Source organism: Takifugu rubripes, chromosome 6 (assembly GCF_901000725.2).
Source record: "Takifugu rubripes chromosome 6, fTakRub1.2, whole genome shotgun sequence".
Lineage (NCBI taxonomy): Eukaryota > Metazoa > Chordata > Actinopteri > Tetraodontiformes > Tetraodontidae > Takifugu > Takifugu rubripes.
The window spans coordinates 10,522,197-10,547,969 of record NC_042290.1 but is presented as its reverse complement, the minus strand read 5'-3'; the positions used below and the strand labels follow the sequence as shown (position 1 = coordinate 10,547,969).

Here is a 25,773-nt window from a genome sequence, read left to right as displayed (position 1 = left end):
GACACATTTTCACCTCATCTGCGTTTAAGGGCATTAATATTGCACCAGCCGCGGTGGCAGGGTTAAATGGATGACTGGGGGGGGCTCAGGGGAGGGGGGGAGGCACGTCAAAACCTATCCCTCCAATCCCTCTTCCTTCCTTCCTCCCTTCCCTCCCGCCTCCCTTTATTCTGTTCCAGTACAACGTGACGGTGCTGTACTGGTCCCCAGAACACGGCGCGTGTTCACCGTCCAGAGAGACGAAGAAGCATTTCATCTGCATCTCGCTGTTCTCTCTCCCCTCCATTGTTGCTCTCCGTCAATCTATTGTCCATCAATCTCTTCTCAGACAAAGAAACAGACAGGAAGAGAAAAGACAGCTGGCGTAGGGAACCCACTCCATTCAGGAGCCTCATTAGTAATTACAGCACTTAGATGTACCAAAAGTAAACATGAACAGATATTTAGAGCACAGAAAAGAACAGCCTATATCACCAACACATCCCAGTTTCCCTCGCTGGGCCTGTTGGGACCAACCAGCGGATCAATAATGATAAATTAACTGCGTCTCTGTGCACCAAGTCGTCGCGCTGATATTTTTTAGGTTCAAAAGGAAAAGAGGGAAATGAGAGGCGGAGCTTGGCCCGACATCAGTGAGGTCACTCTGAGGTTAAGTTAACAGGCGTACAAGCCTCTAAAATATTAAAAGGTTGAGCTCACGAAAGCTTCACTCTGAACACAAGTGGCATGACCTGGAGGATTTGCGAGGAGCGCACCATGCTCTGACACAGGCGCGCACGCACGTGCACGCGCGGCGCTAGTGTTAATGCACTCAGAGCGAAGATCAGCTTCCACATGGGTAACCGGGCCCCACGCACACGGACACACACTCACTCCACAAAGACTCCGAGGCCCATCCAGCGACGGAGCGTCACTGGAGGGGGAAGTGGCAGGTACACGCCAGACGGACGGACAGACGGACGGGCGGAGGCCGTGACGTCACAGCTGTGCTTCGTCAAGTGTGAGGGCGGGGTCAAGTGTCGGTGGGGCGGAGTCAGGAGTTATTGCTGAGGTGGTAAAAAAGCTGATTAATAAGAGTAAATGTTCAAATTTCCTCCCAAACACGTGTGAATATTCACATATTCAATAAAGGACGACTGAACAACGATTTATGGCTTTGTGTTTTCCACTTGGAGTCATGAAACTATGCGGTCAAATTTGTGGCAAGGATAGAGTGGTGACAGGAACTGCTGATTCCACAGTAATAAGAGGGTAATTACACATTAATTATCCAATTTTAGTTCAACAGCTCGAATCCTGCATATACACGACATGCATTTGCTTTTTTGGCTCTGACAAATATTAATGTGAGCATTTTCTGCATTTACCATCAGACGCTCCAGGTTATTGGATTAAAGCATATTTATTGTGCTTTGTTTTCGACTGAGAGACTTTTTTCCACATCGGTCACTGGCAGCCTGTCAGTAAACAAACATGTTTTAACAGAAGAGATCCAGTCAGCTGATACGGAATAACGAGTGCGTTCATTGATTATCCATCTCCGCCGCCTGCACGAGCATGTTTTCGCCCATCTACATTCAAAGTTATCTCTGGAAAACAGGGCACAGAGATGAGAGGAGCCCTCCGCAGTATCTCAACAGGGAGGGGTTTGCAACAGCAGATATATATTTTATATTTAAAAACCCACAACAGAGATGTTCCATTTTAAGTTGGAGGTGTGATGTCCTTGGGGTCCCCGTGGAGGGTTTTCAAACTGCAGATTTCTTGTCGTCTCGGACACGAGTGCATTAAATGTGGCGCGCATCACTCCCCGCTCGCTCCCGGCCTCCTTCTCTTTCTTCCAAATCCCCGAGCCACGGGCCGTTTCACTCCACGTGTTGTTAAAAATGAAAAATACAGCTCGGTTACTCATCTCCCCTCACGGCATTTCAGGAAGACGCGGCTGTCGCCGTTGAAAATGAAAGCGCCGCAACCGGCATCGATTCAACAGTCACCGTGGACAAGTTGAAGAATCCGCATCTGATGGACGGACAGACAGACGGACGGACGGGCAGCTTCCTGTGTTCATCACGCTGCAGAAGCGTCTGGGAGGGGGAAGGCGTAGAATATATATAAACATGTGTAAAAACTTCTGTTAAATAAAGAGGACCAACACACCGGGAGGTAAAAAAAAAAAATCAAAGCAGTAACAGCAAGCCTGAAATTATCCGCCAAATGAAGTTAAAATACCTCTCGGTTCAAACACACACACACACACACACACACACACACACACACACACACACACACACACACACACACACACACACACACACACACCTTAACACACTCTGCTCTCTTTCACCTGCGGTTTGATTTAAAAGTCAGGAAGAAAACAGGAAGTGCTCGTGTCATCGGAGAAGCAGACAAGTGTGTCATTTATCCCTCCACCTCCAGGTTAATTGACAAGATAATTACAAGACTGAAGCCTAGGATGAAAAACGACAGTCGGGGGGGAGGGGGGTGAGGGAGGGGGGGTGAGGGGGTCTGCCTGTGAGCATAAGAGCAAATGAGCTCTTGAACATGTGCACTTGCTTAAAAGTGCAATTCATTACGCCGGCAGCTGTATTTGTTTATTGAGAAGGAGTAACTATGTGGGTCATTTTTGTCATGGGAAACTTGGCCCCGTCTACGTTCGCTGTTCCCCCCCCCAGACCTGCCAGCGGCCCCAGCCGCGGCGACCCCGCTGGCCGGGCTGCTCCTCTGTGAGACAAGAGGAACAAATGCAAAGTTGCTGATGCGCAAAGTGTCAAAGAAAGAGGCCCGCACGCCCCAAAATGTGTTTGAGATTACAGGAAAAGGGAAGAAAAGGGCTCGTTGGGCCGCATTGGCTCTGGTTCTTTTCCAATTTGGCACCTGGAGGCCGATTTAATCGCCGGGAATGACGTGATGATTGACAGTTAAGGGCCTGTAATTGGAGCTCATCCAAGTGGAGTAAATAACAGGGAAGATCTTTTTTTTTTTTTTTTTAAATCAACCGTATTTTCCAAAGAGTAGCTTAATTGTTTGCTTTTTCTGTGATCTCTGGCCATGTTCTACATTTTAAAGATAAGTGGGTCTGGTCTTCTGCAGGACCCTCAGTTAATGGTCCCTAACAATGCTGCGCTACAGCTGCACATCCCAGGTACGGCTGTACATGAGAGGGTCCTGGGAATTAGCATAAAAGTCTTACACAAAGAACTGAATGATAAATGTGGCAATAAAAGCAGTGAAATTAAACTTTGGAGACATCAGAGTCTCGCCAAAACGATGTCACTGAGTCATTCTTCTCGCCTCCCGGGATTAAACTGGAGCTTTGTCATCTTTGGCATCTATTCTCTCCGTGTCCTGCTTTTGCTTTCTGGTGTTCCAGCTTTCCTCTTCTCTTGTTCAACAGCTGTGGAGCAGGGTTGGGGTCAAGGGAATCTCTCTCGCGCTCTCTCTGTCTCACACACACACACACAGACACACAGACACACACACACACAGACTGTGTCTGTGCTACTGTTGGGCTTCAATGAGCTGAGGGTGCGGAGGTGCAGGGCTGGATTTTCCCATGCCAATAGTTGACTGCTGGCTGTATATGAAGCTGCAGGGGAGACTTCCACTGCCCTTTGGATCCCTCCCCTGGCCCCCAGCCCAGAGGCTGTGTCCTCGCTCCCTGCTGGGACGCTCAATGGACTCTGTATGTTTGTGCCGAGTGTGTTAATGGCCAAGCTCAGGAGGTGTTCTGCCATTCAGTCATCAGCCATTCAACCACCAGCCTCAACATCGCGGGCCTCTTCGCCCAAGGCGAGTCATCTGTCTTGCAGAGACAAACTGCGGCCTTTCTCCACAGCCTTTCTCACCACCTTTGCTTATTCCCTAATGTGTCAGTTCCTGATTCATTTTCTAAACATCTCTGTATTGGTAAATAGATCCGCCTGCCTGTTTTCCTGTGTTTTACATAAATGACTGTTTTGCTGCCCGTGTCCCCCCTCCATCCAGGCCCAGCGTTTGTGCAGCACATCTCCTGCAGAGGAGGTTGAAAGCATTCCTCGGCCTTCCCTGTCATCATGGCTTATTTAATAACTATCCCAATAAAGTCAACAACAAGGCCCACGATGCAAAGCACTACTCTGCAGTGTGGGCCCCCCGACTCTTGCCCCCGGGTCTGATGAATGGGGCCATCAGGCATGCCAGCTGCCCCGGAGGTGAGCAGGCTGCCCCCGCTGGGCAGCCAGGCCACAGAGATGGCGGGGGTGGGGGGAGTAATGGGGATGGAGGGGTGGGGGGGTGAGGGTCTACATGCCAGAACTCACACTAGGCTGAGCTGGGATGGAGAGAACTGGTGGAAATACTGGGAGTATGGGGAGGGCTGGTGTAACAGAGGGGTACAGGATGAACAGGCAGGACCAGACGCCAGCAACACAGCGTGCAGGGTGGACACACACACACACACACACACACACACACACACACACACACACACACACACACACACGCAGCGGCTCAATGCTGATTTTTCACTTCCCTCACAAACAACTGTTCTATGTTCTGCTTCAGGCTGCTGTCAGTTCAATGTGTTTCACATTTATGACAAGATTAAAATCACATATGGCTTCTCGCAGTCAGGATATTGTGTAATCATCATCAGTCAAAATGCATTTTTTATGTCCAGAAGACTAACATCAGTCGACATTTTTGCCCATTAAAGGGGGTAAAATGTCTACACATCTATATTACTGCACCCAAGACATGAGGATATGGATCTTATGCAAACATCACATACATTAATCTGCCGAATTTAAGAATCCGGTGCTAATCACATGCAATCCTGCACAAACACCTGCGTCACAGTGGCGGTTTAATACAGAACCAACCCGGATGAGCCTGATTATTGGCAGCTCACCGATGTTTCCACATTACTAAACAAAACTCGGCAAATGAACAGCGTACTGTACGCCGGCCCCGCCCATCTGCCCCATCCTGCCAAATAACTGGCCGTGTCCTCTATTCATTACACGGCTGTCTCCCTCGCCGCTGCCAGCCTCAGGTCCGTGTGCAGGCGCACAGAAATGGTAAATTGGTCGGAGCAACAAAGCCGGCTGTGAGGAGATCTTGATGTTGGGAGAGGAGCTGGAGCTGAATGCTTCGCTGTCACGCGTGCATTTTAAAGTGAATGAAAAAGACAAGAGAAAGGCTTATTCAAGCGGGACTGCGCTTCAAGCAGCAGAAGACGTATGGCTGTGGCCAAAAATGAGGTACGATCTCTGCATTCACCTGAGCTTCGAGGAAGAGACGGGTGAGATTTACCGAGAGATCGTTTGCCCACCAGAGTCCTCAGAAACGGCTACCTTTGATTTGCCAATGCGTTGCCGCTATATTCCCTGGCACATTCGCTCCTGGGTGAGCTGCTTCCCTACCTGCTACAAATCTTTTATCACGATCCAGCTCAATTTCTCTCTTTACGATCCCATTCCAAAGCCACCGGGGAAATTCTCATTTCTGGACACGAGCAAACATTTTTATAAATGCAAACAGGCTCCCGGTGGATGGCTTCAGAGGCAGGAGGAGCTCCTGTACCTGGAAGCGTAGCAGCGTGCCTCGGCCCCGGCCCTGGCCCCGGCCCTCAGAGTAAGCACAGCTGTGTTGAATATTTCCCTCACTCCTCAGTTCATCTGAGGGGGATCTGAGCCCAGTTAGCCCCCAGGACATGCAGCGGTAAACAGCACCGGCTATCAAAGCAAACCACCCAAGTCAGAAGGACTGGAATATGAGCCTCTGACCACGGACACTGTGGGTGCAGACAGGCGGCCAGTCGGCAGCTGGGCAGACCTCAAACGCTCTCCTCGCAGCCTCCTTGACGGAGTGCTTACAGGCTGCGAAAATGTGATTCCCCACATCATCACTGGACAGCACAAGGATTGTATGTCCTCCATTACTGTAATTGCTGCACTTTTAGTGGGAAATGGCTTCAACAAACCCGATTAGAACTCTGCTGCTAATTGATTACATTTGAGTAATTCCAAAGTTTCGCCCAAAATACAATAGAACGCTTGCTAACTTTTCCCCGACGGCCGTAATCGTATATTCTATAGGTCGCCTAATGTTGTTCATTACCCAAACTGCCAGCTGGACGCCAACGCTTACATTAGAAACCCCAAAATCGGACACGCTCCTCGTGAAAAAGCTGTATTATTCTTTTTAAAGCTACAATAGCACCTGGTGTCCAGTCATAGCTATAAGATATTAAGAACCATAAACTATCTCCACTATGTTCCAATCAAAGCAACGTTATTATAAAATGTAGGTCAACTACAATATCTAAATACTACACCTGTCTCGTTGGGATAATTGCACGGTCCCGTTAAAGAAACTATCAATAACGTTCATGTGCATTCTGCCAGAAGTGAAAGTTTATAGTTTTCATATAAAAGTCTATTGGAAATGATAAAATCATTTTACGACTGCACATAAATCCATCAAATGTATCAATATTAGTAGAAACCCTTTGGTCAAAGCACTTTATTGCCGTGTTAGATTGCGTGTTTAATGCCTCCAATATATTTTGCTGAGTCTGGATATTGAGCAACTCAATACGATGCACAGAAAATCATGATTCAGCCTCAAACATTTTTGCGCCGCATTGCTGACACAAAGGTGGCAGTGGTCATGCAATAAATATCTTCAATTATATGGCACATAATCCCATTTTGGAAATTTGGTTTGGCTCCGATAGGCCAATTCCAGCTTCGCCTGAGAGATATTAAGCAAAAAAAAAAAAAAAAAAAGGCTCCCTCCGGAGCGTCGCAGTAGGAATCGCTAACAGGACGTTATGTTTCTGTCCAAAAAAGCCAAATTGCTATGTACATATTCTCACAAACTAGATGAAAAGGGTTAAAGACAGACAGCGCGGTCCAGCACTGTCATTAAAAATGAAAGAAAGTAGAAAATAAAAGTTCTAAATCAGGAACGCTTCCTTTCTCTGCTGTCGCTCGGTAGGTACAGAGCTTCATCTGGCTCGACCTCCAGGTTACTCATTTGGCTGAGGTCTGGCCGCACAAATCATCTGCTGAGGGGGGAAAAAAAGACAAACAACTGCTGTAATGGGTTCGCGTCCACGTGGCAAAGAGGCACAGGAAGCAGTCGGCGAGGCAGAATGGGAAAATGACTGGATGTATTTAGCTTCCCTCATCACACGGTACTATTCATCTTCAGGAAATAGCTCGCCCTCTGCAGAGTGTTTAACTGGAGGGAGTCAGAGGGAACGGACCCGGCGTCCTGACCGCCGCTCGGTGTTGGTTTGGAAGAGAGGTCAGTGGAAACAAAGACGAGGGAGAGCAACCCTGTCTTTTCTTATACATTCGGAACATGCAGCTGCGGTTGAGCTTTAATGGCGGCACCGTTTAGAGAGCCCAGTATCAGGGTCATCACTGCGCTCTCAGATTATCTCATTAAAGGAGGCACAGGGCCCAGCCCCGGGGGTCAGATCTTCACCTCTGTCAAGTCCTGCCAACTTCCATAAACATCTCAGCGCACGAGCTGCATAATTCCCACATTATTGGAGGGCTAATGCTAATTGATGCTAACGGGGCCACCAAAGCCTGACCAGGGCAGACATTAACATCTCATCATTTATGCTCCCCAAACATCTGGAAAGACCATTCGTCAGCTCAAATCGCTCTCGTTTCTTTTATTTTTTCGGAACCGTTTTTTCGGAACCATCCGCTTTCATGAGCTGCTGAAAACCAGAGTGAAGAAAAACACGGAAACACTGACTTCACGTCCAGTATTCCTCTCACACACAGCTGGGCATGTTTGACTTAATACTATATGTCACCGAAATTAACAGCGATGTGGATGATGGATGTACCTCTGCAGGCTATTCTTCAACCCCCCCACAGACGAGAGTTTCAGCGCTCATCTGGAACAGACCTCATTTAAAGGAGACTGACAGTTTAACCACAGTCCTTGTGACAGAGGATACATTTAAAAGTTTGAAACCCTTGATGTCGGGAGGCTGACGTAAGGGGGTGCGCGAAAGGAGGGATCTCCGTCCTTTTACTGGAACAAATGAAAAAACAAAGGAATACAAGGGAGCACTTTAGACATTCACCGTCTTTAGTTTCCCTTTGGCCCCGATCGCTCGGCTCTTCCCTATGCTCAGGCCAATATCTTTTTTATTTCTCTGGTGTTTACAATGTAATTTCGGCAGAGGATTTAACAAGATCTTTGAGCTTTGCCGATTCCGCTGGGGAAACCTAGCGGAACTTCCCGAAACGCAGCGAGAGAACCCGATATCCTCCAGTTTTTACGACAGTTTCCTGCTCTTCCTCCTTCCTGTCGAAGCTCTTTGTGGACGGGCACAAAAAGCTACAAAAAACAAACGGCAAAATACAAGAAGGGAGCGCCGGTGTGAAGCTGTGTGTGTGTGTTAGTGTGTGTTTTCTTGGTAAACTCCTGAGAGGTGGGTGAAGGCTGTGAAAGGCCACATTGTTGATGTCAAGCTCAGTAAGCATCAAAGGGCTGATTCAGGTTGCAAGAGGCATCCCTCTCTCTCCCTCTCTCTCCCTCTCTCTCCCTCTCTCTCTCTCTCTCACACACACACACACACACACTCCTTTTCTGTCCGTCGCACACACACACACAGTTCCGCTGAGCCCCCAAAAGAGCTTTAAAACATCACGGTTTACTGTTCCCCCTCGCAGCCGAAGAACAATATTTGGAATCGGCGTGTAAACTCAGAGAGAGGTCAAAGGTCGCACAGTGACACGGTTCATTATGTGTGCGAGAGAGCGAAAAGTGAAATATTCCTTGTTCCCCAGACCTCACACTCGGCTCCGACCCATCACTCACCGACGTGACGGGAAGTTCTGCACGAGAGCGGAAAGGTTGTTTGGTTGCAGGCAGACTGAGCGACGGCGTTCCCAGGATCATCCTTCGTTCTGTTGCTATCAGCCGGTGAGACCCCGGGGGCTCCCTCAGCTTTAATCACACCCACCAAAGTGCCGCCCGTGCGCGCCTGTGCGCGGCGGTTGAGAGTTTGTAAGCAGACTTTTATTCTTGGGAGTTGGACACCAGGAGCTGTGCCACCATGTCAGGATGGGATTTAACGAGCTTTAATAAGGAGCTTTAATGAGCTTAATGAGGAATCCATGCGATCCCCATGGAAACGCCACAGACCCACGGAGCCCAACTCCGGGTGTGAGGGGCTCTCAATCGGATTACCGCGGCTAATGTCACTGAGACACAGGAGTGAAAACAAACAGAGGGCTCCAGGAGAGGTGGGCGAGGACGGGATGAGTGGAACGAGAGAAAGCGTCAGACAGGGATTTTTGGCATTGGAGGAATACCTGGTGAGGGATGATGGGATGGCAGGAGGAGGGACAACGGGCAGAACCAGTGGGATTAGTGTTAGGCACGGATTTGTCTTGTGGATGGAAGACGCGGGGGGACGAGTGTGTACCTCCACCCTTTTTCCACTTGGCGATTATTGCGCTTCCAAGCATAAACGGCCTCATCACGGACCGCCTTCCATTCCCGGAACTTCTCATCCCGATCTTCTTTAACATGCTGAAACAATGACATTAGTACGGCTGTAACCAAATTCCACTGCTTCATCTCAATTGTGGGCTCTTTAATTCCCCCCCCGGATCAGTTTTCCTCTCGGAGACCACAGAGAGGTTCTGTAAAGTGTGGTCCGACAGTGATGGAGTGACCTTTCAGATAAGCGTGATAAAGCTGCCCATCTGAGCTCCGAGCACGTGCACGGACCCCCACACGCGCACGGGCATATCTGATGACCTGCTCCCTGTCAAGCCCTCCCTGAGGGATTTCCACACACGCACACAAACTGGCCCTGTTCTCATGGAGCGTCATCTGGCAGGTAGGGTATCACTGGACTCTGGGAGCTGGGAATATGAAGTCCTGACCTTAGCGGCTATGCAGAGGTCAAGGAGGAAGACACAGGACATCTATACATTGCCAGCCTTCAGCTAAGCTATACAGGGAGGTCATCTTTCACCATTTATCTTCTGGATTCTCCCATGCCTGTAGCAAGTATAGTTCCCCCTCTTCCCAGGGTTCTTTGAGATGTCCTTCTGCGGTGGAAAAAGTCCGCAGCTCATCATTATAAATCAGCTTGTTAGGAGGAATAAAAATTTAAAGAGCCTCTCCGTGAATTCAAACCGAAGTCTCCATTAGCGAGGACGGAGCGAATGGTTGCTCGCCTGGCAACCCACAGCAAATCAACACAACGGCCCCTTTAATCACCCCCGCAGTCCTTTTGTTCTCCTCGTATCTTCCAGGGCTATCAGCGAAGAAGTCCAATAAACGGAGATTTATTAGAGGCACGTCTTAACTACATCATGGGATCAAATATATTGTTCATTAAACCTACATCTGCTGCATACGGCAAAGCTACAGATGTACATTTTTCTAACCTTCCGGGTCTTTATAGGTCAAGGGAGATTAGTGGGGAGGAGGAGAAGAAGAAGGGAGTGTAAACTCATCTGTGGAAAGAGGCCGAACGGCCAACGGCACACAGGCGGTGGGGGGGTGCAAAAACAGGGCCGCACAGTGGGAGCACCCAGAGAGGCGCTGATTAGAAGCACCAGAGTCCGACAACAGAGCTTTAAAAGCGGGTCGAAAAGTTGGGAACAACTCCGACTTTATGGCGCGTCAGCGCGGAGATGCCGATCTGCTCGTCTCATCATCCTCCTTCTGCGGCGCTCTGTTCTTGGCCCGCCGTTCCCCTCCGGGGGCCAACCGAGGCAGCGATTAACAACAACAGGGAGAGTGTGTGTGAGTGTGTAAGTGTGTGTAAGGCCCGATCATTAGAGCAACCAACTTGTGTAATACAATTACAGAGGCTGCAGAGAAACTGCTAATGTGCACGCAGGCAGCTCTGTCATATGGATCAGGTATTGAGTTTTCTACGCTTAATTCACTTTCCAGCACACACACGGGTGCATTAGTTAGATTAGAGTAGCGGGAGGAGACGGGAGGTGGGGTCGGTCTACCGCCGAGCCGGGCAGATTTGTTTAGTGGTAGCTGTCAATTACAACCCTGACCCTTGCACTAAATGGCTCCCTGTCCGGCGGGAAAAAAGACGGCGGCGGACAAAAGCCAGACGAGATTGGGAAGGACGCGGCCATTTGCTGCCGAAGATAACAAGTGGCATGTTGTGGAGTAAACAATGGTCAAAACACTGCGCATAACGCCGCATCAATAAAACAGAGTGCCGGAGCCTGAAAACGGCAGCGCGACCATCAGTAAGATTAACCCCGCCAACCGTATTACCGCATCGCTGATGGGAAAACACAAAGATGCCGGCGGAGGGGACTTAAATAATGGGAAATAAATGATTCAATTTGGCTTGTTTTGGAAAGTCGCACACAATTCAAGGGCCTGATTGTGGAAGCAATCAGTAAAAAAGGCTATTTTACTATATAAGATATGTTTGCTTAAAATCTATTTAGCGCAGTACTTTAGTAATGGTCTAAAGATTCAATTAGTGGAAGGAACAGATTACAGAAAACCGATGAATAGTTGGAGTATTTTTTTGAGAGGAAATCACTAGAAGGCTCTCAAATATTCTTTTACCTCCTCGAGTCTCTGAAGACGGTTTTTGGTTTGGTTTTTTTATGCTCGCGCTGATTCTGCTAGTTAGCGAATTGTTTTAACGCCGAGACGATAAGTAAATTAAATCTCGCAGCGGCTCTTTTTCTCCGGGAGCTAAATGTGAAGCGAAGGGGGGGGGGGGGGGGGGGGCACAGCAGTTTCCCCAGTAAACACCCCCCTCCCCCCATGTAAACACATAAAATCACAACAAGATGGCTAACGCAGCTCAGCCCGTAATTGTATTGGGGGGGGGGGCATTATTCCTCCGCTGATTGAATTTAAATGTCCGTTTGACTCCCAAGAGACCCCCCCCCATCACCCCCACCACCACCTGATGCAGGGCACAGATCTGTGCACACAGGGGCCCCTCAGCAACACTTAATTCTCTATTTGGGCCCCCGACAGCATGTTTATCCATCTGACACCGAGTTTCCTCAAAGACAAAATGGGAAAAGACAGCGAAAAGGAAAACGGGAATGAGGAGCCGAGTTGGATGTGACAGGCTGACCGGCTGAAACCTCTAACCGCTGATGGATGTAAGACAGCCACATCCCCTCCATCTGACGCATCCATCAAAGCGCTGATCACTTTTGTCCTCCTGCTCCGGCCCTCGTTAGGTGCCGGCGAGTGTCGGAGCCGCTTTGACCGGGCGCCCGCTGACGCTCCCTGGATCTGAGGCTCCCTGGATCTGAGGCTCCCTGGATCTGACGCGGCCGTTCCAAATGCCTCAGTGCCTCTGCTGCATTCTGTCACGATCTTATTAAAACAAACCCAGGCCTCCGTGTAAATATCCCGCCTTGTTCTCCTCGTGCCTCCTTCCTCAAACTGCAAACACGGAAAAAAGGTGGTCAAAACCACATTCCACCCGTATCTGGCGTTCCGTAAAGAGGCAAACAATGAGGTTCTGATTCCACCAAATCTCACGTGGATTATTATGCGTGTTTGTGAGCTGGTAAATCCCAAAGCTTCCCGTTCCTACAGTAACGCTGGTTTGCTCAGCATTGTTGCCAGTAACCAGACTTTTGCCGAGTTTCCACGAACAATAAAGCCTCACAAAGCAGCCCTGGAATAGCCGTGGGTTAATGTGCCTGGATGCTCTCAGCCAGGGGGGGGGAAAACACGCGGCTTAGCGTCGGTTATGCTATATCTGTCTCATTCTCTCCAACCTCAGCGTGGTATTGTGCCTCAACTCTTCGCCTGGTGAGGTATCACACTGGCACAGGTTGCTAAATTCAACACTCTGGAATGGAAGGGGGGGGGGGGGGGCTGTGGAAAAGAGACATTAATTTAGCAGAGCTCTAAATGTAGGAAGTGGAATTTGAACACGAGAGGTCGTCGGGAGGTACGATTTATCTGCTTCCTCTCCGCAGCAGAAGTCCTGCTGTGTCGCCCCCTCCCCGTGTTCCTCCCGCCCCTCTGACTCTACCTGACAGATCAGCTTACCCCGCGTCAGCCTAAAAGCCACGGGAACCCCCGTGCGCGGTGCGTGTCACCGCTGAATTATCGGTTTTCGCTGCACATGCTGCAGCATCGCCGGCGTGGCGGATCCGTTTCCAGAGGCTGTGCTGCTCCAGAGCAGCTGCGGGACACCGAAGGCCTGGCCGCTAACCCAGTTTGGGCCATTTTTCTGGACAGTTTTTATCCACGATGGGGAGCAGTCGCACAAACCCACCTGCGAGCCATCCTCCTGTAAAACAGTGGGCACGCTAGCAGAATCGCTCATTGCTCTAAAGCAGCCACTCGGCCCCGAGGAGTCTGTATTTTCCAGGGCGACGCGTCATTGCACGTCTGCTGCCTTGAGAGGTTTTCGTCTGCCGGCTACTGAGCTTTTTCCCGTGAAGCAGAAAATAAAACTGCTACCATTGAATGACAGAATATTACTTTCTATTACTTATTTACACTCACTACAACAGCTCTGTGGGGGCTTTTCACACGTTTTTTTTTTTTGTCTTTTGCTCACATTAGGACATTGCAAGCAACTGCTACGCTACTGGCGTGCTAACGCTTCACACGCTCACTTTGGCGCGGGGTAGGACTAGTTTAATGAGTTATTTTGATCGGTTAGTCTCTCTTCCTCAAAGCTCAGAGGCTACGTACAGGAGCTAATTTCAAAATCACCCAAAATGGAGCTCAGACAAGATGGAGTCACATGACACACGTGGATAACATCGGGTTATTTGTAAGTCATTAGTCGACATCATCTAACTTCCCTTCCCATAATAACATTCACTTAATGTTAAAAGTCTGCAGCAAATATTTGGAGCGCACGTCTGAGCCCCCAGCAGCAAACAAAAGCTGTGTTTACTGTGAGAACATCAGATCCAGGATGCTCGTCTGTACACAAAGCGGGCCGTATTTAGACATTTGACCTGGATTCAGATTTCTTCTTTTTAACGTCTTTAACGTCTTTCTCTGCATTTCAGAACATTCCCCTCAGCAACAACCATTATTCACCTTCTGCCTACTGTCTGGTGAGCTCCCTGATGGGGCCGAACGCCCGGCGGGAGGCTCCTCTGGACCGACCAATCATTACAACACGCTTTATTGTGCTATACGTAATTCTTAGTGTGTTAAAATAAGGCCACTTTCATCCTCCGATGTCACGTGCTGGGGCAGCTTTACACCTGCTTCTGTTGTCTCTTGTGTTAGAACACCGTGTCGGACGGGCGCCGTCGGACTCTTTGAGCTCGTTGATGACTCTGACATTTCCAGCGGTGAACTTTCCGAGCCGCGCGCGCTGCCCTCTCTCATAATCAACCTCATATCCACTATTCATGAAAGGAGGAATGCATGCAAATTAAAGGCAGCGCAGCCACGTATCCCAGCGGCGTGGAACCCACTAATTTGGCACTTTTTAAACTTTCGCAGCACTTTTTCCTTCCCTGACAGGAGCCCTGATGAAAAAAAAGCCGGTGCAGTTCGGCTTCTCTGGCGAGCACGCAAATTGCGGGAGCCGGATTTTATATGATGGCGGTCATAAAGTAACCTTTCACCGTGGGGCTTCTGTCTGGGCCCCATTTAAATGAGACCATTCAGCCCGCCCCAGTTAAACGCTGTCTGCCAGCACTTGGGCCACCAGAGGCTGATGGTGGAGATACGGCACACGGGCGTAAACACACGTAGTTCAAACACAGGAAAGTGCTGACACCCAACAGCACGCTGCAGCCCATTACTGCACTCACAGTAACCAAAAGCCAAAATGGAGAAAAGAGGTCACACAGGGAGGGGGCGCGGCGGTGGCGGCGGCGGGGACGCTTGCCTTTACAGACTGCCTCCCGCCACGGCGTGTTTGCCAATTACACAAAAGAGACAAAAGCAGCCATTCATCAAATACCTCCACCAGTCAACAGCAAACATTTCAACTGGTCTGTGGGGGGGGTTATACTGTATACAGCATATAGCAGTCGCGGAGCTTTAATTTAGCACCTCATTTAATTGGGGAAAAACAACAACTTTGCAGGCTGGCGTGGCGACGCACGTTTAATTCTGCCCTCTGGTGATGGCCTGCCCTGTTTAAAAGTGTGTTTGGCAGCTCTGCAGATAACAGATGGAAGAAAAATGAGGGGAATTATGAGAAAGATTGATTTCCTGGGGATGAATGGTCTGGGAGTCTCACAGATTTATCTGAAACAGACTTTCTCAGACTCTGTTATTATTGAATAAACACACACACAAACGCGCGCACGCGCGCAGACGGGCGCCGCGTGCACGCGCGCAGCGGCGAGGGAAAAACAGAAGCCCGCAGAATTATGTGAGTCACAGGGAAAATATTGCAGGAGGTGATAAGAGGTGAAAGAGTGCAGGCGGTAAAGGACGCCGCCGTTTTAACGGCTTGTTTTTAAAATGGCCTCCGATTCCCCCGGATGAATAAATGAGAAGGAATAATTATTTCTGACAAAAGAAGGAATCAAATTATTCTCGGTCCCTGCTGCCGCCTCTGATGTCTTGTAAAAGAGGAACAAGGAGAAGCATTGTCCTTCCGGCGCCATCTCCGAGGAACCCTAAAGTAAACCGGAGGCCGTAACTTCTGTCGTGGCATCTCGAAACGGACGCGGCGATGAGGGAGGGGGGGCGGGGCCAGAGTCGATCATCGGAGGCCCTTAAAGAACCAGGAGGCGCAAACATTTATCTGCGGCCAGCTTTTCCTCAGATGCTTTAGGAGCGGGAATAACAGCGGGTGAGATGCTGATAAAGTGGAGACAGGAAATGGCCAGTGTGGGTCTCCCTGCTCTCGTGTTTCAGTCGGCCCCTCGTACGACCCCCCCCCCCCCCCGACCACCACCTCTGTTCCGCTGACATACACAGACCACAAGCCACCCCGGCCAGACATTAGTGCTGCGTCTGGAAACCCACGTCTCCTCATCACGCTGCAGAGATCTGACAGATTAAAAAAAAAGACGGGGTGGAGCGAACATTCCCCCCCACCCCCACCCCCAGCCCCAGCCCCTGCAGAGACCTAAAAAGTCCCCTTAACGACGGAGACGTTAGCTAGGCTAACGAATGGCTCCAGATAAACACCAGTCCGATTCTTCAGGAGAGCTTTAACATATTTGCTTCAGTCGATGAGGCCGAGTCAGAAAATGGGCCGAAGCCTGGATTTAGGGTTTAGCTTTGTCAGTCACAGGCAGAGACGCCAGCGAGGAGCCCGCATTTCCATAGAGATGTGGAAATCCAGGTGACTGCCAGAGCCTCCTGGCTGCACGCGTGACTCAGGTGTTGAGTCACCGCTGATATCATCTCACTCATTATCACCTCCCGTTCTCATCGGAGTCCAACATACAGCCGGCTTTAACATCAAAAGGTACCTCGAAGGCGAAGGAGAATTGGATTTTAAGACAAGGTGACGCTATCTGGAGGATTCTGTCACCTTGCCAGCTGACGGCGTCTTCGAATAGACTCGCTTTACGTGAGATTCTCGAGATATATTATTGCTTTGCTATCAATGGCTTGTGTCTCCTGTATCTTACTGTTTCCAGCAAGCTGCTGAAGCTAATTTAATTAGCCGTATTTTGTTAGCTTTGATCAAAACTCGTGTGTTTCCTCTTCAGCATCGGCTGGCCGTAGCTTCACATCTACCAATGAGACTGTTAGCAAGCATCTGATCTGAGTGCTGGCGTGGAAAAACAGCGGCGAACTTCCTCCCGGTTTTGGAGGACGTTTAAAAAGTGTGTTTCCATCACTCCGGGCGGCCACGCAGACATGTGTGACCCAACTAAGCCAGGATAATCTCACACCTGCATGCAGGGCATGCTTGGCCTAAATTTCCACCCCGGAGTCTGAGCTTCCTTCATCTCGCTGTGCCGTGTCAGAATCCATAGCATAGTTAGCCAGACTGCTCTGCGCTCCATGCTGGGCCGGGAAAGCATGAAAGTGGGAGCGGTGTTAAGGCACATTTGGGAAATGAACTGCATTCACAGTGATTTTCCTGATCAGCAGCACCTGAGGCTTCTTTACAGCGTCCGCGCGCATACATAAACGTACCAGTCCCCCGTAAATCCACGCTAACACTGCCTGTTTTGTGCGCTTATCCGCTTTGCTAGGCACAACGGCAGCGCAGGACGCCGGTTTTTGCTGCGTCAGCAGATGATGATGATGATGATGATGATGATGATGATGATGGCGTCGGCTGGGTTGCTGTGAAATCGCCAGGTGTTGTCACGCAGCGGGAACCAATAACAACCGCGAATGCAAAAAATCAAACTTTGGTCTAAGCGTCTTTTCCTATTTACCTGCCTCGCGCCGACATGCCCGCAGCCAATTTCCTGCTCACGACGCAAAAAATGCAGAGGGACATTAGCGGTTGAGCACCGTGGGGGGGGGGGGGGGGGGGGGGGGGGGGGGGCGTGAAGCCAAATGAAAGGGCAGGAGTGGAGTGTGTACTTAAATTCACTCATGATGTGCTCTGTCAGCCCTGCTGTATGAGAAGGGCCACTTAACTCGTAATCACTCCTCTCTCTCCCCCCCTCGGCCCTGTCCTCCCTTCCTAGCCCCCTCCCCTCCATCCGCCACTTTTCGACTCTGATCTCTAATCATATATGAACTGTAGATCAAGAGCAGGGACAGTGGTCGACACCCCCACGGCTGAGATCCTGTAATCACAGGGCTCTCGGCGAGTAAGAGGCCAACAAGCCTTTGAATGAGGAATGACTGTTCCGCTAATGCATCAGCCATCTCCAATCTGAAGAACCATTTTCAGGCGGATGGGGGACGAGGCAGGTGGGAAATCAGGTCACCGCCATCATCATCATCTCCGCAATCATCGTGCCACTATCTTATCCGCTAGCATAATTGAACGCGGGACCTTTTATGTAATTATTTTCATTTGCTGACCAAAGCCGAAAAAAGCTAAACTTGCCGCAATATGTCGGAGTCATTTCCACCCCGGTGCACTCTGACTTACCCAACGCTCCCAGCACTCCCAGCAAACACACTCACACACACACACACACACGGTCAGCCAGTGGGACACAGTCTTGCCTGTCAAGTGCAGCTACTTGCGCCGGGCTCTGCTAATGGAACGCTAATAGGAGAGAATGTTGCACCATGAAGCTCCCTTGTAGTTGAGGGTGTCAGACGGGCTGATTAATGAGTCCCTCTCCTCCCGGTCCGCCCTGCCCCATCATGATTTCACCCCTCTCTCCCTCTCCTCTCCTCTCCTCTTACCATCCCATCCTTCGTGTCCTTGCACTCACCTATTTCCCAAACCGTCGCGGCCCGTTTCCTGGCCGAGAGGAGGGGGAGCCGGGATCGTAATTACGCTCCAGTTTCCAAGTTTGAGCGCTTGAAAGGGAAAAGTTTCCCGGTTGACGTTAGCAGGCTTGTCGGAGAGCATAAATATGCTGAGTAAACAGCAGAATTGCTGTGGTTAACCGCTCACATCTGGTAACTGGACACTGCAGCGCGTCACCTAAACACGAGAACTCCGGCCCGTCCTGCGGTTCTGTTCTCCGCCTTGTTGTACACACATTTAATCTCGCGTCTTACTGGGCTGATTACAGCAGAATGCCTTTGGTTTGGTGATGGATGTGTCGGACCGTCGCTGTTTGGAAACCCCCGACCGTGCGCTCCGGCCGGGGCGAATGCCGGAGAGATAAACATCCACAAAACTGATAACTAGTTCCCACCCACCTCCTGCTCCGAGCTCGCTGCTGGAGCTTTACCTCCTTCCTTAGGATCAACATTAGCATTAAAATAATCTACTGTGCCGCTCAGTGAATGAGCCAGAAGCACTGAGCAAATAAGAGGAAGAGCTAATTGCACCAGTTGAAGCACCAAAACCTTAATCCTCCTGCCCGCAGGTTGCCAAGACCGGGGCCACGGTAGCTGCATGACAAGTATCCTGGCTGTTGACAGACTTAAAACCAGGACTTTCATCAGAGGGGGAATGAATACAGTCAAATAGTACAATATTTAACCGCTCTCTCAAATTCCTGACATATATTGTAGATTCAACCGAAAATGATCTGAATATTCAGGATGGTAGTGAAGGAAGCCTGTGTGCGACGGTGCTGGTGGCAGAATTCTCCCGCAGCCCTACAACAAAGGGTGTCACCCAGCAGAGCTGCTCCCCAGCCTCAAAATAGCTGCGCATGTATAGTTCCCCCCCCCCGTAACAGCAGTATATGACATTAAATGGAGCGGGAAGGCAAACTCAGCAGCCACTTTTCACAGTAATTATCACTCCGCCTCGCTCCGCCTATGGACGGGCTGGCAGCCATCTCGCACCCCTGACCCCTCTCGGCACCGGCCGGCCGCGAACGCCCCGTTTACCGCTTCCTCCACCTGCGCCAGAGGAAGGGTGTTACTGAATCTTAATTCTGCTCAATTACATGAAATTGCTGGAGTGTAGCTGTGTGATACCGGCAGCTCAGAGGAGGTAATGTCCACACGCTCCTCCTCACACACAATGCACTCATTGTGCACGCGGGCCCTGTTTATAGAATGACTGCGGTGGTTCTAATGTTAGTGGCCCCCAAGGAGCCGAGCTGTCAGGCCACAGGGAAGCTTGTTAAAATAATAACCATAGGAATAACATTCGCTTTTAGCTTCGCAGGCCGAGGGAGCAGCGTCAACCTTCACGCGCCGCAGAGTCACTCTTTAGACGTCATCCCGAATCAGGAAAAGCACAGCCGAGGCAGGAAGGCGGAGGTTAGGAAAAGACTGCGGAAAAACTGAAGCAATCCCGGGAAGACTGATGTCAGAATTATCTGGACGCCGCGTGCACGTCCGCGCTGCTCCGTCACGGGCCGGCCCGGAGGACGGAGCGGAAAACCCTCCCAGAAATAAGGCAAAAGTGGTTTTAAAGGTGGGTGAAGAAAAGGTAAAAACACACACACACACACACTTCAGCTTCACCCTCGGGAGAACTAGAAACCACCCAAAGGAGCTGAAACAGCGTTTAAGGACACTTTTTTCCCCTTTTTTGCACATTTGGGGAGAAAGAAAGGGACGTCCTTCATCAAACTTTCAAAGCTGCGTGTTCACAGATACAGACGCTGCACACGCGCCCCCAAAAAGAGCAGGAGTACATCTGTTCCTGCATCCCAGGCTTTCCAATCAAGCTGCTGCCACTGAGCTCTCGGCTACCTTTCTGGCAGCTCCCAGCTTATATCTGTCTCAACCTGTCTTCTTTGTCAAGAGTTCAGCGGGTTAATGAGCACTCTCATTTCCCAGCGCTCACTCCTGCCTGCAGATGGGGGCGCGAGCAAGTCGTACCCAGCAAGTTCGTGAGGGAAAGAAGGCAAAAAGAAACGTGAGAAAGGTTTTCTTGCTTTCTGAGGAGCCTGGGACAAATTATGCAGGACAAGCGTGCTGCTACATCTGGGTAAGTGAGCCACTTTAATCACCAGTCGCTTTGCAGCGAGGAGGCGAATCTCCAGCGATTTGGAGACGCGTGGAGCTCATCAGCGCCCCAAAATAGCAGGGTCCATTAATTAGTCTCAAACCATGTTCTCCTGCTGTATTGACTTCTTAATGGACAGAAAAGGACCTTGTTCCAATTCCCATCCAGGCAATGACACAGGACCCTCTGGGGTTTTGGGGAGGGTATTATGTCAACTCAACCTGCCCTTCAGTAACCAGACCTGTGCCATTTTCTTACCACTCCTCTCCTTCTCTGCTCATTAACTATGCAGGAGTGCGAGGAGGCTCTGGAGCAGCCAGATAAGGCTGCCCACAGACAGCCGGCCCTGTCTGGGATCTGCTGGACCTCAAATTTAAGGCTCTTATTTTAGAAACGCGACGGCACCGCAGGTCTCGCCCGGTGGGTCCGACTCGGAAAGGGGAAAGAAGTCTCCCCTCATCTCCCGGAGACACAAAGCAGCCCGGTCCTCTGCAACAGCAGCAGCAGACCACCTACCTTAGAGCGAGAGGCACAAACACATACGAGTGCTCGCTCTCACACAGGCGGCTTCCTTCCAAATCCCGTTTGTTTGACAGACAGACAGTCTGGCTGGGGAGAGCCGCTTCACTAGATGTCTTCAGGTGTTGCCATTATCTCTGCGCTCTCCCTTCCTGACAGCCTAGAGCCGCTTTCCAGAGACCACCGCTCAGCACAGGACTTGACGCCCGCAGACAAAGCCAAAGGGCTCCATCATTATTAGTGAAAATGAAAAAAAAGAGACGCGGCTGCGTTCTGGTTTTCGACAAAGATCAGCCCAAACGCTTCAAAGAAACAGAAATCAAAGTATTGGATTCTTTTTTCAAATCTAATTCTTGACTAAAGATGGAGCTCAAGCGCACCTTCAGCCTTTAATCCCGTGAATTACAGGCCATTTTCAGTGGGGTCCAACTTCAGATTAATGAGGATTAAAAAGGCTGTTGTGCCTTTGAGCATCTGCTGCTCATCAGGCTCCCAAAACACGGAGTTTGATTTGGGTGTTTCTTGTAAATCTTGAAAAATCATAAATTCAAATACGTCATCTTGTTCCCACATAAATTTTATGGGTTTTTTCTCATATTTTGGTATTTGCTTTTGCCTTGAAACGAGTTCCACGATCATTATTATCCCTCCTGTACACGACAGGGATGCAGACAGGAATCATTTTCAGTGAGCAGTGTTTTTAGGGTCTAAGCCCAAATTGTCGTGTGCGCGATCTCCGGGAGTTGCGAGAACTTTTCAGCAGTTCGCCGGGTCAGGAAAGCAGGTTAACTTTACCTTGAGCCACTCCGAAGTCTCCCAGGAGAACCAGGAGGAACCAGAACCCGCTCAGCATCCCAGCAGCAGATCCCGTCACTCTTCTTTCTTTCTTAGCAGTTTGTGCGCCCATGACGAGGAGTCAAACTCCGGTCTGAGGCAAGTCCGGCTCACGGAGAAATTGCGCTCAAGTGCGCGCTAATGTTGCTCGCTGTTGCGCGCCGCGGGCGGAATCTCCCCCTTAGAAATCCACACAGCCACGGAGAAGCTTTGCGCGAAATAGATCCGACTGTGGTCTTTTTGCAGTCGCGCGGAACCACTGTGACAGTTTATGGACCGAGAGGCGGGTGCATCGCGCTGCGCCGGGGAGGATGTTGCATTCAAACCTGCCTCCCTCCGTCTCTCACCGGCCAGCTTCACTTGTGCTTGCAGACGTGGGTCGACGTCTTGGTGGCAAATTCATGCTCCGAATCGTCCCGCAGCAGAGAAACAAAAGTCCCCCGGTGAGTCGCACCTTTATCACGCGTGTGTGTGCGCCGCGCCTCGCCTTGCGCTCCACTGACGGGACTGAACCAGGGGAAGGGGAGACGTCTCTGCGGGCCACCTTCCTCCTCCAGCCAATCCAAGTACTTCGGCGAGTGGCGGCGCTGTAACAAAACCTGGCCCGGACGTGGCGGGGAATGGATGGCATCTGTCAGCTGCATGATTAATGAAAAGTCTGGATTTCAACCATCTCCGACCGGGAAAAACAGGAAATGCGGAGCCCTAAACTCCCAAAGAATAGCACCATTCCCTTTATATCTGCTCTAAAAAAGGAAAGATTGTTGGTGAATCAATAAATGGTCGATTTTAAATTGGTGTAAGAGGGCATATGGCCATGCAGATAAACAATATTCATGCAACTATGTTTGTATTTATATTATGTCACTAAATGAGTCCAAGTCATTAAAAGTTCTGGGGTCCCTCCGTCATTCTGATCACACAATTGATGGATGATTGATGCACAAATGGAAAATGGGAAAAGCACCTCGGAGCTGCTCTGTCCTCACTTTCCTGACAGATTTTTCCTTTGTGGTGATCTGCTGGGAGACGGCGCCTGCAGCCCAATCCGGTTGCGCAAGTGGTCCAAGTCTTCCGGAATGGCATGTGGTCACAACAGGAGGAGCTCTGGTCTGCATTTTTCGTTGGCACCAAAGTGTCATTAGAGCCTTTTTATTTGCTTTGCAGTGAAGAAAATATGAACCTTTTGCGTTTGTCCGTCTGTCCAACACGGCCTCACGCAGACGTTTCATAGAACATGTACTTACTGGATTCTAAATTCTCCCCAGTAATGTCAGGGATCAACCATAGTTATCTGGTGTTGTGTGGTGGGCTGAGCTGCCATTCAAAGCTGGGATACTTTGGGCCTCTATTGTGCAAAAATGGATCAGAAAAGCATTTCACCCACAATTGGAAGCATCTAAACACGGAAGGCCAAGTAGTGTGTGGATTTTAAAGGGTAAGATTCAATTACTCAGTGTTGTTAAAGGTGCAACAATCATCTTGTCCCATCAGCAACACAAAGACTCAACAAGCTAATGTTGGCTAATGCTCCCAAATGCAGGAGGAGGTTGCAAGTTTGTGCGCCTTCGTGCTGTCGAACCATCAGCGCGATGATCCGCATCGGCATCATCATGAGCGGGAAGGTTCTGGGTTCCATCCTGGGTGCTGCTTGGTGACCTGATCAGGGTTTAGCCCTGCTGGGACACACCCCAGCACCACCCAGGCTGGACGGTTGTTACTTTGGCTGATATTTGCATTTAGCAGCAGAGTTTTGTTACTTTTACGAGCCCAAAATGCACATAAATATAATTAGGTTCAATAATAGCATATTATCAGGTGCCGATATGTCTGCGGTCGGCTGGAACCATCGGCTTTATGGAAGCCACGTTATTGCAAAAGGTCAATAAAGTAATTCCAGCTGGGCATAATCTCATTTTTTGCTCATTTGGTGTCTCCCCGTCACAATAACAACCACAGCTTAATGCACGGAACGTTAAATCCTGAATGCTGATGCGTTCTACTACATTTTAAGGGACGTTCTGTCGATTTCTTCACTGATTTGTCTACTTTCTGAGCCCTTTGGGGACCTTTTGGGTCTCAAACGGTCCTGCCGCTCCCTCATTTCTGCCTGCCGAGCTGGCGTCACGTGGCAGAAACACGGTTCTGTCCAGTGTTGCAAACAGGTGTTTCTGTTTTCTGGCCAGTTCTCAACATAAATCCTCATTAATTAGTGCAGCCGCAGCAGCCGGAAGACATCATTTATCCAAACGGGCTCCGCACTCACCCTCGTTTCTGCCACTAATTGTTATTTAGAAGTAGTAAATAACATGTCGCAAGGCCTGATCAATAATCCCAGCCTGGAACAAACACACACACGCACGGTGATTCCTGATGAGCTATTACATATGCGTGACAGACGTTGACACGTTGGTCCTGATATCTCATGATTAAGCTGAAATATGAGCTCGACGCCGTCTGCAGGGAAACGGAGCGCGATAACTTTCAAAATATGAATCTAATTTGAGGAGCAACACGTGTAAAAGGAGCTCCCTGCCAGACATTTCAATTTCAGATATGAAATGCGGGAAATTGCTTTAATTCTTGGCAAGGACGGCGGCCATGTTTGTGTTTTGGGTCAGAGGAAATATTTCACAGGCTATATAAAGCGCGGCGTGCGCGCAGCGATTAGCTCCTCTTGCTATTTGTGCGGAAGCTCGGATTCAACAAGGTGTTGTAAACAGTCCTTTGGGAGTTTTCGCCCATGCTGATACCACAGTGACACATTCATCCCGCTATCAACGCGGTTCACATCATCCCAAAGGTGCTCTGCTCGGTTAAGATATGAAGAGCGGCTCAGCTCCGGGAGGAAGAGGGAGGTCAGCGCCGCCGCTAAAAAAAAAATCCCGCAGCCACGTCTGCGAGTGAAATGGCATCTTATCTTCCCGCATGTGTTCATTTAAATAATGCAGCGTGACCCCAGAGGCCGCCTCGTGCGCATCCGGCAGGATTCCTGAGATCACACTTTATTTCTCCGCTCCTTAGTCATGCGGCGCCGGCGCCCGTCGCCTCATTTTCCCGCTCCTTGCTGACTGGAGCGGAAAGCGGCGGCCCATCCCAGCCCAGTTCATCGGAGGGTGTACTCTCTGAAAGGTCCTGTTTGGAGCGCTCCTTTATTCCGAGCTGAGCGGCTCTTTCTTCTGCCAGGAGCCGCTCAGGTGGGGGCTCTGAAAGCTATCGGGGCCCCCCAGCACAGCCTGCATGGATTATCACTGCTTCCACATGTTTTTATCCTCTGTCGCTGCTCTCGTTTTCATTTAGAACCAAAAAACACGCGTTAGGTTTGATTAATCTAAAATAATAATCTGGGACAGACCCAAAGTGAGACGTGGAGCCTGGAATCCTCGGCGGCGAGCGTAAGACGCCCTAAATCAGAGGCCCGTTTTAAAGGAACAGAATCCTTGAACTTTGTCTCCACAGTTTATGCTTTATTTATGTGTGAGTCACGGTCCGAGTCGCCGCTTGCTTTAAATGGAAGGAACCAGGAGATGGATGGCGCCTTTGTGTATTTCACGTATTTCAACTTTATTGCCTCCAAAAGAGGAAGTGTATGAGTTCACTCCGTTTTTCTTTCGGGAAAAGGTAAACATGTGGTTAAGTGACTCTCGGTGTGAATGAGAGGGGGGGGGGGGGGGCTGCAAATGTGTAAATAAGCTTTGAGGGGATTCTACCTCCTGCTCTTATTTTAACGGCTTTCCTCATGAAAGAATTAAAGAAACGGGCAAAGATTGGCATGAATTATTTAACGGGACGAGCATGATCCTCTCAGCAGAGGCTACCCGGCGGCCTCAAACGGCTGCAAAAACGATAAATAAATGTGCCGAGTCACAGATTTAAAATGAGCAAAGACGCTGTGAGGCGTCATGATCGGGCGAGGCGCCACTCTGCACGTAAATCTACCCTGAGTGGAGCTGGTC

General features: G+C 49.9%; 1 protein-coding gene across 4 annotated transcripts in view; it reads right to left on the bottom strand.

The window, feature by feature from the left end:
* Positions 1-22,645, bottom strand: part of unc5cb (unc-5 netrin receptor Cb) — an 87,080-nt gene extending 64,435 nt beyond the window's left edge. For 2 of the 4 annotated variants that reach the window (XM_029837692.1, XM_029837694.1), the window contains exon 1: positions 21,779-22,643. In XM_029837692.1, coding sequence (XP_029693552.1) covers positions 21,779-21,890 — 112 coding nt within the window. In that variant the 5' untranslated portion in view covers positions 21,891-22,643. Of the gene's footprint in view, positions 1-21,778 lie in introns of all 4 variants that reach the window. The other 2 variants (XM_029837691.1, XM_029837693.1) reach the window with 2 other exon arrangements.
* Between the last annotated feature and the right edge of the window lie 3,128 nt (positions 22,646-25,773).